Here is an 18,243-nt window from a genome sequence, read left to right as displayed (position 1 = left end):
CAAGGAGAGTGGCTGTCCCTAAGGAGAAGTTCGTTTTGAGCACTTAAAGAAGATTAGGACTCAATGCCTTTTGGAACAGAACTATGATTTTGTGGAAACCTATGCAACCTGTTCAGTTAGTTGATCTTGAGAACAATTATTTTATGGAAAAGTTTCATCCTAAGGACTAAAGTTCTTTCAGAAGTGTCGTGAATTGTTTATGGTCAGTGCTTAACGATTCAATCGTGTTCTTCCTTATTTATGACGTTTTAGTTATATTCGATGGTTTTTGTTGTTTGGATTCGCCTATTAGGATTATCATGTGTATTTTATAAGCAAGATATATTTCAGGGTTAGGAAAGTCATCCAAATTGATTTTAAAATTAAGAATGGATCCAATTATTAATTTTCTCATATGGCGATGTGTCTAGATTTAGAAAAACTTTTTATCTATATGTGACTTTTCCTTAAAATTTTTATAAATTTTAAAAGGAGCTAAATAAAAAAAAATTTATTTTAGGAGATGGACACCTGCCAACGGGCATAATTACGTCCCTGCCTAAGTCATCATCCCATTTTGGTCACATTGATTTATTTAAAAAATCTTTCTTTCTTTGACTCTTAAATACTAAGTCTTGGTAATAAATATTTATAAAATGTGAAAAAGTTGGAGTGAAGCTTGATATTTGCGGCTAAAATTTGTCCTTTTATTGATAAAACAAATAAATCTAATATTTAATTTTGATCATCTTAAATGTGAAAAAAAATTTATTTTCAAACAGTATATATTATTATTTATCCCTTATAAATAAATTCCTTAAAAGATAATATTAAATTGTTTTGAGATTTGAAGTTGGAATCTAACCATTTGCAATTTTTTTAAAGTTCCTCAAAACAAAATCATTTTATTCAATCATAAACTTAATATGTTGATATAAGAACCAACTTAAAAGCAAGGCCTGACTTTCCTTTACGTATCTTATTCTTAATACAAAAGTTTCCCATATCCTCCAACTTACAACTCTACTGTTGATATATATATATATATAATTATATGCATGCATGTATGTATGTATTGTTAAAAGGAGCTTGAAATTTAGATGAATTTGAAAAGAAAGCCTCCATGAGCGGCGAAGAAAGGAGCAAAGACCAAAGATTCAACAGCCATGAGCTTGATGAGGATGTTTAGTGATGGACCTGAAGTGTCTTTCAGTGGATCCCCTATTGTGTCTCCTATCACTGCTGCCTTGTGACATTCTGAACCTTTTGGTCCCAATGACTTTGCATGTTCGCTAACACCCGCCTTTTAACACATAAATCCATTAATTGCAAGATCAACCCAATGCTTACAACATCATAAAACAATTTGTAGGCTTACCTCAATGTATTTCTTGGCATTATCCCATGCTCCTCCTGTGTTTGAAGCTGAGATGGCAACCTATGGCAACACAAATTTTGATCATGGCGTTTGTTTATATGAACATAGGCTGGTAAAAGTGATGGAAATGTTTCGTACCTGGACACCGGAAACTAGTGCACCAGCTAGGACACCGGCTAGAGTTTCGACTCCAAAAAGGGTTCCTACTATAAGTGGAGTAAGCATAACGAGTGCGCCGGGTGGGATCATTTCGCGGAGTGAGGCATCGGTTGATATCTTGACGCAGTTTGCGTAGTCTGGCTTTACCCTGCCTTCCATTAGTCCTGGAATTGTATTGAATTGCCGACGAACCTCTTCGACCATTTTGAGAGCTGCGCTTCCGACACTTTTCATTGTCATGGCGGAAAACCAGTAAGGGAGCATGGCTCCAACTATGAGACCAATGAAAGCCTTTGGTGTCAATACATCTACGGTCTTGATGCCTGCTCTGCTAACATAGGCACCAAATAAAGCAAGTGAAACGAGGGCTGCCGATCCGATTGCGAAACCCTGAGATGAAAAAGCCGAATACATTGCATTTTTTTAGTGGAAGGGGAAATGATGAATTTGAAGAAAAACATGATGGAAGTAACTTATAAATCTTACCTTCCCAATAGCTGCAGTGGTGTTTCCTGCAGCGTCTAAAGCATCGGTTCTTTCGCGAATCTTGTGACTCATTCCGGCCATTTCTGCAATACCGCCAGCATTGTCACTTATGGGACCATATGCATCGATTGCAAGACCGGTGGCTATAGTGCTGAGCATCCCCAAAGCGGCCACCGCGATTCCATACATTGCAGCCAAGCTAAAGCTCACGTAAATAGCGATGGCAATGGCAAATATGGGGATAATGACCGATTTGTATCCCAGAGCCAACCCAAAAATCACATTTGTTGCAGCTCCTGTCCTGCAAGCATCTGCTACATCCTGCACCGGACTGGAAAAATATTCAAAGAGGACGGTAAGCATAAGCTTTATATCAATTCTAATCTAACAATTACAACACCGATGAAGACTCGCAAGCATCCTCACCTGTAAGCATTGCTAGTATAATATTCTGTAGTATAACCGATAATGAGTCCAGCCCACAATCCGATAGCAACACAGAAGAACAAGTGCCTGCATTATACATAATCATTAAACAGAGCAAAGGGGAGTGAATTCAAATGAAGAGGAAAACAGTTTACAGGTTGCATACCAATTCTTCACTTCCTTTTCAGTTCCAAAATTGAAGAGAGTGAATTCTGACGGCAATGCAAAGAAGCTAACGACAGCAATCCCGGCAGTCATGAGAACGGTGGAGATAAGCAGTTGTCGTTTTAACGACGGTTCGATGTCACTTACTTTCTTGATCTCAAACAGATCAGTTGCAAAAAGTGTAGTTATCAAACATACCACAATTCCCATTGAGCTAATGAGCAAGGGATAAGACATTGCTGTAAACTCATGGCTGATACCAAAGGATGATATGGATGCAACAAAAAGAGCAGCACATGATGATTCAGCATAAGATCCAAATAGATCAGATCCCATTCCAGCAATGTCTCCTACATTATCACCCACATTATCGGCAATAACCTGTTTAAAAGCTGTGTTAGAACTCAAGAACTATCTACCAGGCTTCGACTGTTCTTATGAAAAAAAAGACTTAAACTGCTAAAATAGATGAGGAGGAACTGTGGGAACTTACAGCTGGATTTCGTGGATCATCTTCGGGGATATTCCGCTCGACTTTACCGACAAGATCAGCACCAACATCGGCTGCTTTCGTATATATTCCTCCCCCAACTCTTCCAAACAGGGCCATAGAAGAACCGCCTAGACCATAACCAGTAATAGATTCATAGAGTCCTTCCCAGTCATCACCATAGTAGAGTTTAAACAAATTGATGGATACATAGAGCACCAAAAGGCCATTGGCTGCAAGCAGGAAACCCATGACAGCTCCAGAGCGGAAAGCTGTTATAAATGCCTTGCCAACACCTTTCCTTGCTTCTAATGTTGTTCTGGCATTGGCATAAGTTGCAATCTTCATCCCTAGATAACCTGAGAGGACTGAAGTAAGAGCCCCTAGCAAGAAAGCAATTGTGCTAAAGAAGGCATTTGCCAGGGCTGGTTTGCAGGTGTTTCCCTGGCTGTATGTGCATGGTTCGCTTTTGGTGCTGAAGCCCTTAACTGAACCAAGGAAGAGGAATATGATAGCACCAAATACACACATGAAGATACCAAGATACTTGTATTCAGTAAAGAGGAAAGAGGTTGCACCTGTGAACATAATACTAACACTGTTAGAGGAAAGTAACAGACATTATAAATCAAAATTTACAGAAATAAAAGCTTACCAACAGAAATGGCATGTTGAATCTCAGTACACTTGATGGAAATCTCAAGATTGTTAATACCCTCTTCTTCTTCATCAGATTCAATCAGTTTTTGTTTATATCCATTGCTTGAATCCTGTGATAATAGCTTCACCCTAGAGACCAAAAACCATTGAAGCAAAGCAAAACCAATGCCCACCAAGGAAGCTAAAGGGATCACAATTTGGGTAAGACCCTCACTCAAGGCACTCATCTCCACAAACTCTCAGCAATATTTCACTTTGTTTCTCGGCTTGTCTTAGCAAAATGCAGTAAAAGAAAACTAGTGTTTGGAAATTTGAACTCAATGGAAAAAAGTGGTCTTACAGGCACCGCGTGGCTATTGAAATAGACTAACTGGTTGTTTTGAACGACAGATGGGACAAAAATGATTAGATTCTTCTAAACCTTGGATTGTGTTTACCAGTTGTTTTGATTAGCAGTTTTGAGTTTTTGTCATTGTCCTTATCCAATGTGCTCCTTTCACAATCCACATTTAAGATCATGCTGTAAAAGGTTTTGTTAAGTTGGATCAACAACAGCATTTACTATGTGGGGAGATAAGATCAAAATGCATCAATTATTAATTCAATATTCATTAATTAACTGCAGACTAATTAATCATTTACTTTTACTTTTTCCATATCCATGAAGCTTCTAATTGCTTGAACTTATTCAACTTTTAGCTGTCATTTATTTTCAATTTACAACTGCTATATTCTACATCTGTTCAAAAATGAGAAAAGTAAATTTTATAATATAACTTTAATTCTTGATAGTCGCCATTTACTGTAAGCATTATTTTATATGTATATGGATATAAACTTCACTAGATCAACCTGCCACGGCATTGCTTCCATTTGTAAGATAGGGGTTTTTGGCTTTGATGTTCAACAGGCTAACCTATGATTTTGACAATTACACAATTCATTAAAAATTTCTCTTCAAGCAAATTACATACAAAGAAGTATTCATATTGAAGATCAAGGATAGGTCAAAACATTGAAATAGACAAGTCGTTAAACCTAAACATATAGTCATCTTGCAGGTTATTGAAATTTCTAGTAGAAATGTGAAGATATTTTTCGATTCCCAACTTTTCAAAATTACCAACAAATGTCTTCTTTGTTAACATAGCAAGGTCAGGCAAGTGGTTTAGGTCCTTTCTTTTTCACTGATGTACTATTATAAAAAATAAAATACTCTCAAATTGTATCAAAACTAACATTTGTTGTTAAAAAATGAAATGAATTTTTTTTCACTTATAGTTCAAATTTAAACAAAAAATTTCATTTGCAAAATTATAAAAAAATTCTTTAAAATAATAACTTTTTAAAACAATAAATATTAATTCTATTGACATATTTTGATCTTTATTTGATTCTTTAATAAATTGATATATTTAATAGTAACGAGATTAATTTAATCCGATCGAAAAACCCATCAGAAATTTTTTACTCTTTTTAACAACATAAAAGCTTAATTAATAAATTTAAAGTAGAAAAACTAATTCAATGGGTAGGGTTTTATTTTTTATGTTAACCTATGACGTTTCAGTTATTTTTAATGGTTAAAAAAAATGATTGGTGCATGCAAATACCATTTCCCTGCATGCTTTCCAGGTCATAAAAACTAGCTACTGTAACTTTTCTGGTTTCATTTTCATCTTAGGAAAAGTACCTAGATTGAATATCAAAACACCTTACCAAGCCCTTGGTTTGTCACAAATTTGATTTTTATATCTATATTAATATAATAGGTTTAAAATTGTAACAAATATTATTTTAAAAGTATTATACCTTTTTTATATTTAATAAATTTAAAATAATATATGCATACAATAAGAAATTTAAGATTTACACTTAAAACATCATAATCTTTATTATCTCATCTTTTATACTATTAACTTTTTTATAAATATATTTATTATATAATTTTTTCACTCACATCATATTTAAAATGTGGTTACGGTCTAAAGGCTGCAAAAGTTCAAACTTTAAAACTCTTAAATGTACATTTTTTTTGTAAATACTAAATTTGGGGTTAAAAGTTCCCTTTGAGACATGACTGAGATCATGCAAGACACGTTAAATAATGTAATAATTTTTTTAGATTCTTAAACCACGGAATTGTCTAATACGATTGTCTAGCCCGTTGTTTGGCGATTAGTGCCAATAATAATAATGAGGAGGAGGAATATTTGAGAGGAATAAACCATAAACCAGAAGAAGTTTGTTTACCATGAACTTGCACCCCATTTGTTTGAATGTCTTGTTATTCTGATTTCCGTTTTCCTTTTCAATTGTCTTACCCCCTTTTTATTTCTTAATTCAGTTAACTAACCATACGTTCACTATTCACGTATTTAAGAATTAAGATAACAAATTTTACATAACCTGCAACTTTTGTGTTGGCTATAGCAGTAATGTATATGTAAATGTTTCCTAAAGAAAAGAAACAAGAATCAATTACACAGACTAAGATAACAATATTGCCATTCAGTAAAACACTTACTAAATTCAGCCATTTGCAACATTCTGGGGGTTAAGAGTTGTCACTATATACATAAGGCTATTATTTGCCTCCAAAAATCATCAACAGGAAGAGGATATTTACAATAAAATGATGTCAAGTGGTTCCTGAAATATATTTCTCAAAAGAAAATAGAAACCGTTGTTGATAATGATATTTACCAACTTGATAACATTTAAGTGAGGAAAAGGCTGCAAAAACAACTGACGAATCATGCTAAAATTGAGGCCTTACAATCGCGTATCCGGTTTGCAAATATGTTGGAATGCAGAATCCTACAAATACCGCGAAGAAGGAATACAAAAGAAGTGTTAAGTGCACATAAGAATGAATGCAGAGAATGCCCTTTAATCTGTTAAGAGCTGCAGTGCTTGGCTAGCCCACAAAGGAAGAGGTGCTTGAATCAGGAGAGGGAAACCAGTAACTGGATGCTGAAAAGTTAAGCTCTCAGCATGAAGCTCGTGGGCTTCATATGTTCTCCCTTTCCATTCATAGACACCCTCATATTTCACATCCCCTCTAATAGGAAACCCAAGATATTGGCAATGCAATCGAATTTGATGCGTCCTTCCACTTCGAGGAAATGCTCTAACCAAAATCTCGTCTTTGTTTGCATCAACATCTGTAACAGCTTTTTCTTCTACTACAATACTATGTTCTTCATCTTCCATACATTCAGATTGCTCCTTGTAATTCTGTTGTCCATTGATTGATAATACCTCAAATGTAGTTTCCATGTCCCTAACTATGGAACCTCCTGGTAGTTTTCGACCTACATCTCCTGCAGCATATACACGCCAAGCTCCGAACTTTGACCGACCATGACCTGATTTGATGGTGATTCTTTCTGATTTTGGAGCTGAACCAATGCAGAAAGCAACATATGTTTTCTGAACCTTGTGATTAGTAAATGCTTTGACAAGCACAGAAGCTACTTTGTGTGACTTGGTTATAACCATGACACCACTTGTGTCACGATCAAGTCGATTGGCCAGATGGAGCTCTAATGTGCTGGCTTGGTTCCCTGGAATTTATAGATACCAAAGTATGTAAACAGCTGATAAATAAAGAAATTCAAGCAGATTAAAAGATAGCTTCTTATACTGATTTTGGATGTTACACTTCCAGAAGAGGTATTGAAGAACTATTAAGGGTTGGAAATAAACAGTGATACAATGCTTTTCAACTCCACAAGCTAACTGAAAATCCATATATGATCCGATGAAGTGAAGCCCATGTAATTTTAGATAATCCAAGGTCACTTTCTGGACTCTGATCCAGTGTTAAGGAGCTGTATAAAACTAAAAATACTCTAAAACTTATAATATTTCATTTACTAAGGCAACTATTTGCTGCTTCTAAATCATATCAAAATTAATATAGAACTTTTAAGATAAAAAGCCTGACATCAATAAATTGAAACAAATATATTCCTTTTCACACACCTCTGCATGATTTAAAGTTCGAGTTTTCTCTGCTCTTTGGAGCCCTAACTAGAGGATTGGAACAAGGCACAAGACCTTTGGTGAGTTTTTACCACACTGTCATCTCGGCTCCTGCCCATTTCAAGCTTTCTAAAGATGACTGCTCAGCTTGCTAGGGCTATTTAGGGACTGAGACTCTCGATCTGGGATGTATTTCAAGCTTAGTGATTGAATTGGCTGGAATTGATCTTGATACACACACTTGCAGGGGCACATGTTGGTGTAAACCCCTGCCTGTCTCTCACTCCGAACCCTCTTCAAGCGAATGTTGAGATCTATCCCACCCAACCTTCCATCAGATTCATATCTTTTATTAACAATTGTGCTTAGGTATGACTAAAGCCACTTTTAGTGAAAAATAGGTGACTGATTATTGGGAGATAAATTACTTTACAATGGAGAAGACTATCTACTACCATAGACAAGGGTCATGATCTTCATAAGCTGGAATTGTCGTGGGCTTGGATACCCACAGTAAGTTTGAGCTTTGTGAAAGCTCAAATAATAGAAAGACCCCCATTGTTCTATTCCTTTGTGAAACTAAATCAAACAAGGATGGCATAGAGAGGACCAGGAGAATGATACGGATGAAGGCTGTCTTATAGTTGAAAGCAAAGTCCAAAGTGGAGGGCTTGCCTTAATGTGGAAAGAGGACATTGCTCTTGATTTGAAATGTTATTTGCAGAATCATATTGACATGGGAGTACCTAGAGGTGAGACAAGCAAAATTCTGACTTACAGACTTCGATTGTGAACAAGTAGCAAGTCAATGAAGTAAGTCATGGGCACTCCTTGCTATCTTAAATAGCCAATCGGTCTTACCATTAGGAGTTTTGGCGACTTCACCGAGATTATGACCAAGAAAGAAAAAGTGGGAGGCAATCTAAGAGTTGAAATGCAAATGGAAGTTTTCAAAGATGTTGATGAATGTCAGCTTTATGACTTGGGTTTCAAAGGTTCTTGGTACACAGGGACTTCTAAAAGACATGTGGATAACAAAATATGTGAGGGACTTGACCAAGCCTTGGTGAATCAGAACTAGATCAATATGTTTCCAAATGCCTATGTCGAGCACCTCCCCCGTGTGACATCCGATCATTTCCCTATTAGAATTGATTTGCTTGGCCAATAAATTACGGGGAGCACTAAGGGAAGGAGATGAATCAAACTTTGAAGCTTTATGAACAAAAGAACCTAAGTGCAAACAGGTGATTATTAACACACACAGGAATTTCCATCACAATAGTCTTGTCGAAAATATTCAAATTATTGGGAGAAAACTTTGCAAGTGGCATAATGTTAACATGGGTAGTGGGAAACTGAATCAAAGACTTGCATCAGAAATCAAAGATATCCAAGAACAGCCAGTTAACCAACAAACTATTGACAGGCTTAAGGAAACCAAGAAAGCACTACAGGCCTTATTTGAAATAGAAATCTAATGGTCCCAACTCCCAACACTCTCGGATCCTATAGCTCCAAAAGGGAGACAAAAGCACCTCATATGTCCACGCTCAAGCTTCAACCATAAGAAGGAAAAACCATATTCTCTAGTTGGAAGGCAACAATGGATGCTGGGTTGAGAACAAGGGCATTCAAGATGTGGTTTTAAGGTCCTTTAGGAAACTCTTTGATTCCTCTTACCCGAACGTCCATGAACATATCCAATAGTGTCAGGCAAGATGAACCACTCTCTTCTCTAGGAATTCAAGGAAGAGGAAATATTGACAGCCCTTAATCAGATGCACCCAGCCAAAACTTAGTTTTGATGGTACATCTGCCTCGTTTTTCCAAAAGTATTGGCTTATTGTTGGCAAAGATGTTGTCTCAATTTGCTTAAAGGCCCTCAATAGACTAATTGTTCTGTGTGAACTCAATCATGCATATATTGCTCTCATCCTTAAGAAGAGCAATCCTTTAAACATGAAACACTTTAGGCCGATTAGCTTATATATCGTCATTTATAAAATTATTGTGGAGGTGATAGTTTACAGGTTGAAACAAATTCTGCAAAGCTAAATAAGTGAGAACCAAAGTGCCTTTGTGTCAAGGAGATTGATTATGGACAATGTTATTGTTACATACAAGCTCATCCATGCCTTGAAAATGAAGAAAAACAAGGAGAAAAGACAATTTGCTTTGAAGCTCAACATGAGTAAAAGCTACAATAGAATAGAATAGCATTATCTTAAGGAAATCATGGAGAAAATGGGTTTTGCAAAAGAATGGGTTGGGCCTATCATGCAAGGTGTTACTACAGCTTCTTATTCAGTTATTGTGACTGGACGGGTTATCAAGACTTTCATACTGAGTTGAGGGTTGAGGAAAGGCAACCATTTATCACCTTTTTGCTGTGATATGCACGGGAGGGTTATCAGCACTATTGCTAAGGGCGCAAAGCCAAGGATAAATGGTGGGTCTACAAGCTAACAGAGCAAGGTTGAGGATTAACCACCTCCTAGTTGCATATGACAACTTACTTTTAAAGCCGATTGAGAAAAGGGTGGGAGAGAAAATAAAAGACATGCTTTCTAAGTATGAACAAAGTGGCCAAAAGATTAACTACAAGAAGTCTCTGCTATTCTTTAGTCTGAACACTCACCTTCACCAAAGAATGGAACTCCAACGATTGTTTAGCATCCTTGAAGCCTCAAATCTAGAAAAGTACCCGGGGCTACCAAATATCATTGGAAAAGGCAAGAAAAAGGCCTTCCAAGAACTAACTAATAGGGTGCACACAAGAACCCATAGCTGGAAAGGTAGACTTTTATCTCATGGAGGCAAGGAACTGTTCATTAAAGCTGTCCTTTGATCACTCCCTACCTATGCCACGAATGTCTTCTTATTTCTAGTCACCCTTGGTAAGGAATTGACAGCAATTATCCGGAAATACGGATAGAGAAACAAACTCAATGGTAGTGGGATTTGTTGGCTAAAATGGGATAATGTTTGTGAACCCAAGAGTATGGGAGGGGTGGGATTTCAAGACCTTCTCCTCTTTAATAAATCTAGCCGAATTCTCCAAAACATAGACTCCTTTTTCTTTAGAGTCCTCCTATCTAGATATTTCCTGAATGGCTCCCTCTTGAATGAGCCCCTCAATTCCAAGCCCTTCTATAGTTCGGGAAGCCTTAGGCAACCAAAAGATGTGCTGGGGAGCAACACCCAAAGGAGGATTGGAGATGGTTCTTCTATTAAGATTTAGGAAGATAGATGGATCCTAATAATGAAACCTTCTAAATCCACACGCCACAAGCTCACTTCCAAGAGATGCAACTGTTTCTGCTCTCATCAATTTGGAGCAGCTCAAATAGAAGGAAGGACTAGTTGGGAAAGTTTTCAACCATTATGAGGTTGACTAGATTAGTGGGGTTTGCCTGGATAAACTAGGCACACAAGACAAACTTGTGACATAATGTGAAGAATCGCCGGTATAGTGTTAGAAGCAAGTATTTAGTCAACTCTCCTTCAAAATGGGACACAGACCTAGACGAAAAATCTGAAGGAGCTTTTGGTACTGAACATACCTTGTAAAGTTAGGTTATTCTATAGACTGTGCTGCCGGGAGGTTTTACCAATTAAAGAAATTTGGCCAAAAGGTTGCTGGACATTGAAACAGAATGTGAGTGATGTCAAGGGGAAGAAGAGGATGGGATACTCATGCTAAGGAGCTGCCCACTATCCAAGGAGATGCTCAAACTTACCGGCTTCTCCCATAGAATCACGTTGTCAAGTATTGCTTGAGTGGTTGATTGGTTAGAAAAGGGGGAAAGATACCTAGCAAGGATGGCTTTGATAGCAGTTATGATGCTCTGGGCTGTTTGGGATGCTCGAAATATTGTTATGTGAGATTTAGCCTACAAGGAAGTTCAAAAGGATGCAAATCACAACCCCACCTATGTGCAATCAGACATTACACGCTGGAAAGCCCCAAGTGCTAATAAACTGAAAGTGAACCTTGATAGCTCCTTTATTGAAGATGATCTAAAGGGCAGTGTTGGTGTGATGGTCAAGGATCACTAAGGCTTCGTTATGGGGGCTGTGGCTTCCAGAATCAACAAAGCTATGAATGCCTTTATAGTTGAAGCTTTGGCTGCATATAAAGCCCTTGAATTTGATGCCAAAATGGGGTTCCAAAGCATCAATTTGGAAGGCGATGCTTTTCAGTGTAAAGGCTCTAAATGGAACGGATGAGGATTTATCCCCCATTGGCCCTATAGTTTATTTGTACAGGCTTAATGAGGAATTTCAGTGCTTGCCAAGCCAATCATGGCAAGGAGTTGAATACTATTCACTTATGAATGATGCTATTCAATTATGAATGAATGAATTCCTTTTACATAAAAAAAAGTCCAATTTCAGGGAAGTACATCTAAGATCAGCTTATTTCAGCAAGAAACAAACTTTACCATGGCAAGAGTTGAATACTTTGGTAATGAGATTATGCTAGTCAACCCAGAAACCAATATTTCACAATTAGCCACAAAGTATAATATATATATTTGGGCAGAAGCCATAAACTAAATTAAAAAGAAGAAAAAAATCGCTGAATAAACCAAGAAAAGGTAGAAAGACCTTCACAGAGCCGATCTGACGGGGCCGAGTCAGATAGAAAGCGAGGAACTGCGGCCAGAATGGTATCACAATAAATCCCCTGAGGCTTGTTGACAGCAATGAGCCACTCGTCTTCATATAAAATATCACTTCTTCAGAGTCCAAAAAGGCTTGATTTTGAAGAAGCTGACATGGCTCTGGCAAGCTCTATGTCTTTCGAGATTGATGGCAAGGGAGGGGATAGTGGTGTTGGGTAATTTTGGAGGGAATTGGAATTTGAAGACATTTTTGAGCAGAGGAAGAACAGGGTTCTGGCTCTGGGAAATTTAGACAAGGGTTTTGGACTGTAAAGGAAGAAGCATTGTTGGGCTTGGTGAAGGGAAAAGAAGGGCATTTGTGTCACGTTATGGCAGTTGGTAAATTGGATCTTTTAATTTATCCAGCATTCTCCAATACCGAAAACTGCGTCGTTTCAGGGTCCCGCCTTTCCAATGGCAATAAACCCTTGAGAACAAGAAAATTGATATATAGTTCCTCTTAAACCCCCAAAAAACCAATCATTTGGGGCAAAAGAAGACTTTTTTTCCCTTCTAAATATGTCTTATTTTATTTTCAAGAGATCGAGTAATGGATCCTTTTGCATATCTCAATACATTAGAACCAAAACCAGAGCTTTTTCTTCCTTACATCCTCTTGACAATTTTCTAGATTCCAATCAGAACTCCAAGGTTTTTGATCCTGGGTGTTCTTCGATTTTGCATAACTCACTGAAAAAGCCGTTTGGGTCCTTTTCTTTCCTTCCAAGTTCAAGCCTTTTGGGTTCACAAAATCAACATTCCTTGCGTTTAAATCGAAAAGGCTGGATCTGGGCAAGAGAATTTGGTTCCCAGGCTGCTATTGAACCATGTACATCTGATGGAATCACAGTAGATGGGATTGCTAGCAGTAAGTGGACAATTCTTGAGGAGAGTGAAAGTGATTGGAAGAGCCATGCTGCTGCAATTGCTCAGTCCATTCAAGTTATCAAGAGACGCCTTCAGGTATTAGTTTTATTGGCATTTAGTCAATCCTTATATCCAGTGTGAGATGAAAGTTCATGCTTTTCAGGGTTATATTTTATCTTAATAATGGTATTAAATTAATATTTGAGATTGGAGTTCTGCAGCTATTTTGTTCTTTCCTTTTGTAAACTCTCATGGTTCTTTAGTGGGAACTTATATATGTGAAGACAAATGATTGATGAAATTGTGATTTCAGTTTCTGCTTTTATATATTTGAATTTACTTTCTACTAAAATCTCTCTCAGTGGACTTTCCATAAGAACATGTTTGTTAAACTCTTCATTGTCTTTTTGGATGCAGTGGAAGAAATTGATGGTTAGATTGGATTTGTTATCTGCAGAGCTGAATAAGCTTGACCTTTGGAATGATCCTGTCCATGCTGGTAAGATAAGCCGTGAACACGGCTCACTAATGGGTAAAATGAAAGAAGTGAAGGCGTTTGAGCAAGAATTGCTTGAACATATAGATATGATAAAACTTGCAAGGGAAGAGGATGACACTGAGTTGGAATCGGTGGGCTCTTACTTCTTATCTAGGCATGTCTTCATTCTTATGTTTTATGATTAAGGGCTTGTTTCTCATAGGTTTGTAGATGATAATGCAATTACTTCTTTTAGTTTCTTTAGATTAATTATACATATCATTAATGCATATTTTTGGTGATCGAAAGATGTTATTTACTTTCGTGATCAAAAGGTGATTTAGCAAGATTTGATGAAATGACACTGATGTGGCACTTGTATTTTACTAAGCATCTTCCTCTAGTGGCCAATTCTTACTTAGTAAGTTTTTCCTCTGCAGGAATCAGTGAAAGCATTGCTGAGGATGAGAAGAGATTCAAAGGACAAGGAGCTTGAAGCTTTGTTAGCTGGAGAGCACGATTCTTGCTCTTGTTATATAGAGGTTTCACTTATATACTTCTTTGACTGTGTTCAATGCATTTGAAAGAAAAATGTAATGCCTTGAAGTTAAGGGTTTCCTTTCTTATATTCCATTGTCCCAACGGATAATCAAAACCTTCTGCTTTTTTTTGCTGCCAATCACAATCTCAACCTCGATCTTTTGGTTTATGGTGTAGGTACAAGCTGGAGCTGGAGGAACTGAGAGCATGGATTGGGCAGCAATGGTTATGCAAATGTATAAAACCTGGGCCCAACGGCGTGGCTATGGAGTAACAGTAGTGGATGAAATGCCGGGTGAAATTGCAGGCATCAAGGTTCATATCTTATCCCTGTTCATCCTTCATTTAAGCTGCATTAACATCAATTTTTATATCCTATTTTGGTATAGAGGGAACTAAACATGCATAGAATAACACACATTCAACAATATCTGGGAACTTTAAGGCCAGTTGAGTGCTAAGCATGAAGTCCCTTAAACCGTCTACTTTTAGGTTTTAATTAAGATTCTTTTGGCTCTGTTTCGATTAATTCCTTGGAAGGAGGCTAGAAGTTTTTGACCTGATGTTGTTTATTCTTTCAGCGAGCAACTATAAAAGTTGATGGTGAATACGCTTTTGGATATGCCAAAGCAGAAGTAGGAGTTCATAGGTTAGTTCGTATCTCACCTTTTGACAGTGGAAAACGCCGGCATACTTCATTTGCTGCTGTTGCTGTAATTCCAATCCTAGGTGATGGATCTTCTCGAGTACAAATTAATGAATCTGACCTTCGTATTGAACGGTTTCGTGCTGGGGGAGCCGGTGGTCAGCATGTTAACACGACTGAGAGTGCTGTGAGAATTGTCCACATTCCCACAGGAGTAACTGCTACTTGTCAAAATGAAAGGTGTGAATAGTATGCTGATTGTCAAAACCACTGCAGTTTTCCTGTTTTGTTTTTGCTAATAATGGAGCCCGATTACTCTTGTTTTCTCTTTAATCCAAGCTCATAATTTAGTTGTAAACACACAGATCACAACATCAGAATAAGGCCTCAGCAATGGCTGTGCTTCAGTCTCGATTAGACCAGCTTGAGATGGCTCGTCAAGCACAGATGAATTCCCAGCACACACAATCTCTTACCGAGATAAGTTGGGGCAACCAGATACGTACTTATGTCCTTAATGTAAATGCTCTGCTGCCATGAAACTTGCACTGTAAGTTCCCTTCTGACAAGAAACAAATTCGTTCACACTAAACTTTGTTTTGCTATCTGTTGGTGCAGCCTTATCGCTTGGTGAAGGATCTGAGGACCAATTATGAGGTCTCTGATCCCGATTCTGTGCTAGAGGGAGATCTAGACAGCTTCATCTTGAGCTATTTATCTGCTTCATTGGACAAAGGTGAAGGTGAACAATAAGATTAGCTGCAATGCAAAAGATCTTGTCGGAATATTACATCTACGCATGGCTTGCAAGCTACTAGGCAGCTGTGGCAACACAGTCATGCACGAGCTTTGCATTGTCACATCTAAGATATGATGTAGTAGCTGATTCTACAGAGCCATTGGACCTTTGTGTATTGTATATTCATTACAAGGACTAAAGGAGAATACTAACTCTTTTTTTTTTTTTTTTGAAATAAGGAGAATACTAACATGTGATGGAGCCATATAATTTGTAGTTCAATGTATTTATTGTGGATGCTTTTGTGGCCGAACTAGGAAAGGTCACTAGTTTCGGTTCTTTAATTAAGGCATATGGTTTTAAATTATAATTTTATTTAAGCTGATTTATTTTCCAGGTTTATTTATTGCGATTTTACAAGCAACAATACAACCTGGGTATAGACTAAATGCCTTTGCCAGGTGAGTTGAAAAAGTTGCCTTGAGATACACGAAATTAAAATTTGCTAATTTTGATGGGTTGAATGATCCATTGATTTGGTTGCATCAGTGTGAACAATTCTTCCAGAAATCAACAGACTAACGAGGCAGATAAGTTTGTTTCACAGCCGTTCACATTATCAAATTAAGTTGGCAATTATTGCTTCCCTCCCCCTTATGATTTGGATCAAATACACCTTATCCATGAGCCTTACTGTAGTCTTTGAACAGAAGCAGTAAATGCTACGTGTCTGAAATAATCATAGGACTTTGACAAGGTACAGAGGCCAATTTCAATTCCCTAACGAATATGGCAGTCTCGATATCTCAACTTTTTGAGGGTGACAATAAGTTAGGAAAACTATTGACACAAATTCGTTAAATAATTCGAAATATGTAATAACTGTTAGGTTTTTAAAATTGAATTAGACTGTAATTAGATTGAGAATCGATCTAAAATAATAAAAAAAATTGGATTAGTAGACTCGCAAATGGATATGAACTTAATGAATAAGATTTAAAAAGTTAGTTAAACCAATTTTCTTTACTTTTAAAATTTTATGATTTTAATAATTTATTTAAATAAATCAAACGAATCAATTCCAACATCAACCAGGTTCATGATAACATGTTTTTAGACGCTATTTAAATGTGTATTCGTAACAAAATGTTTGAAATTAATTAGACAAAGAAACGCAGTCATTAAAAAACCGGCTAATTGACTTGTCACTAATATAACAGTGGAAGTGGAGTTAATTTGTATGGTAGGTGACTGTGAGTTTTAGTGACAGAATTTAGTGCTTTTGTAGGCCATTTTCACTGTCACTAAAAATGCATGTTATAACTGCGATGAACTGTAGACAGTCAGACATCAATACAAGAAGTTCTTTTAACTGGAATTAGCTTTTCTAATGACGCAGAATCGGAAATGAGATTGAATTGGGATACTATATAGTGGAACTTTAATGTTGTGGATGCTTTTGTGACGAAAACTATATTAGGAAACACCATTAGAATTTGGTTCTCTAATTAAGGATTTTAATTTTTTTTATTGCAATTTTATTTCAATTAATCTCTTGTCTCGGATTTGGTTCTCTAATTGAATGAAAGTATAATTATTAAAGTGATAATTACATTATTTTGTAATTACAAAGAATTGTAATTCGTTAGACATGTTTAGTTGACGAAGTGTAGTTATATCGTAATTCTTTATGTCACGTTTGATAGTATAAATTGTAATTACACAATTATATAATTTATATTTTTAAAAATATTAATTGCTATAAAAAATTATTAGTATAATAAAAATATTTTCTTTAATAAAAATTAAAATCAAATCATTATATATATTATTTTAGTATTAGAAATGAAAATAACAAGAAAAATAAACATCATATCCAATTTTATGTAATTGTTCTAGTATATATTTGTTGGGTTATTCCCCCTTTAATATTTAATATATACTTCTTATTATCATTATCTGTTGATCATTGATCGAGTTCATCATCATTTGAATTATAATTTGCATCATTAAGATTATCAAGATCTCATTATTTCATATACTCTTCAAAGTATGGATCATATTAATTCCACCTATAATTACAGTTATGAAATATGCAACATGCTAGTACAATCTAACCTTTTTTTTATGCTATACTAAGGTAATGTTAATATGGGAAATATATTTTTAGAGTAGCAAATGTCTTTTTAATCATATTTCGAAGCCTTAAATATCTCAAATTAAAAACTTTGTGAGTTATCTATGGTGTTTGTGTCTAATATCATTTTCTCAAATGATATCATACCCCACGATATAGTACAAGAGAACATTTTGTATTTGCATAATTAGCATCGACTTATAATATTTGGGTTCACAGTCCAAATAGTAGTAACTTTAATTATAAAAACTTATATCAACTTAATTTGGAGAAAAAAATTATGCTAGGTTATATATCTTTTTATAATACATAAATTAAGTAAAAATGGTATAAAATTTATAATATATAACCTTTATAAATAAGAATTTATTAGTTGTCCGATATCTTTTATAACACTTCTTATAAATAATATTTTTTATCATAATTTAAAATA

At 36.1% G+C, this 18,243-nt stretch overlaps 3 protein-coding genes across 3 annotated transcripts; 1 reads left to right on the top strand and 2 right to left on the bottom strand.

Annotated features, from left to right (window-relative positions):
• Positions 1-925: 925 nt before the first annotated feature.
• Positions 926-4,236, bottom strand: LOC107933788 (pyrophosphate-energized vacuolar membrane proton pump). Its single transcript, XM_016866068.2, has 8 exons — positions 3,739-4,236; positions 3,087-3,661; positions 2,595-2,974; positions 2,429-2,515; positions 2,003-2,333; positions 1,496-1,906; positions 1,358-1,417; positions 926-1,282 (listed from the first exon to the last, which is right to left on the bottom strand). Exons 1-8 carry the CDS (start codon positions 3,968-3,970, stop codon positions 1,076-1,078), a joined length of 2,283 nt encoding a protein of 760 aa, XP_016721557.2. The 5' UTR covers positions 3,971-4,236; the 3' UTR covers positions 926-1,075.
• Positions 4,237-6,224: 1,988 nt separating this feature from the next.
• Positions 6,225-12,741, bottom strand: LOC107933791 (RNA pseudouridine synthase 1). The gene is made up of 2 exons (XM_016866072.2): positions 12,348-12,741; positions 6,225-7,312 (listed from the first exon to the last, which is right to left on the bottom strand). Exon 2 carries the CDS (start codon positions 7,245-7,247, stop codon positions 6,636-6,638), a length of 612 nt encoding a protein of 203 aa, XP_016721561.1. The 5' UTR covers positions 7,248-7,312; positions 12,348-12,741; the 3' UTR covers positions 6,225-6,635.
• A 115-nt stretch (positions 12,742-12,856) lies between these two features.
• Positions 12,857-16,048, top strand: LOC107933789 (peptide chain release factor PrfB2, chloroplastic). Its single transcript, XM_016866069.2, has 7 exons — positions 12,857-13,366; positions 13,688-13,900; positions 14,189-14,290; positions 14,466-14,603; positions 14,870-15,174; positions 15,300-15,453; positions 15,553-16,048. The coding sequence occupies exons 1-7, from the start codon at positions 12,923-12,925 to the stop codon at positions 15,685-15,687; spliced, it is 1,491 nt and encodes a 496-aa protein (XP_016721558.1). The 5' UTR covers positions 12,857-12,922; the 3' UTR covers positions 15,688-16,048.
• Positions 16,049-18,243: the final 2,195 nt, after the last annotated feature.

This window comes from Gossypium hirsutum, chromosome D08 (genome assembly GCF_007990345.1).
Source record: "Gossypium hirsutum isolate 1008001.06 chromosome D08, Gossypium_hirsutum_v2.1, whole genome shotgun sequence".
Taxonomy (NCBI): domain Eukaryota; kingdom Viridiplantae; phylum Streptophyta; class Magnoliopsida; order Malvales; family Malvaceae; genus Gossypium; species Gossypium hirsutum.
The sequence above is the reverse complement of the archived record's forward strand: the minus strand, read 5'-3'. Positions and strand labels throughout refer to the sequence as shown.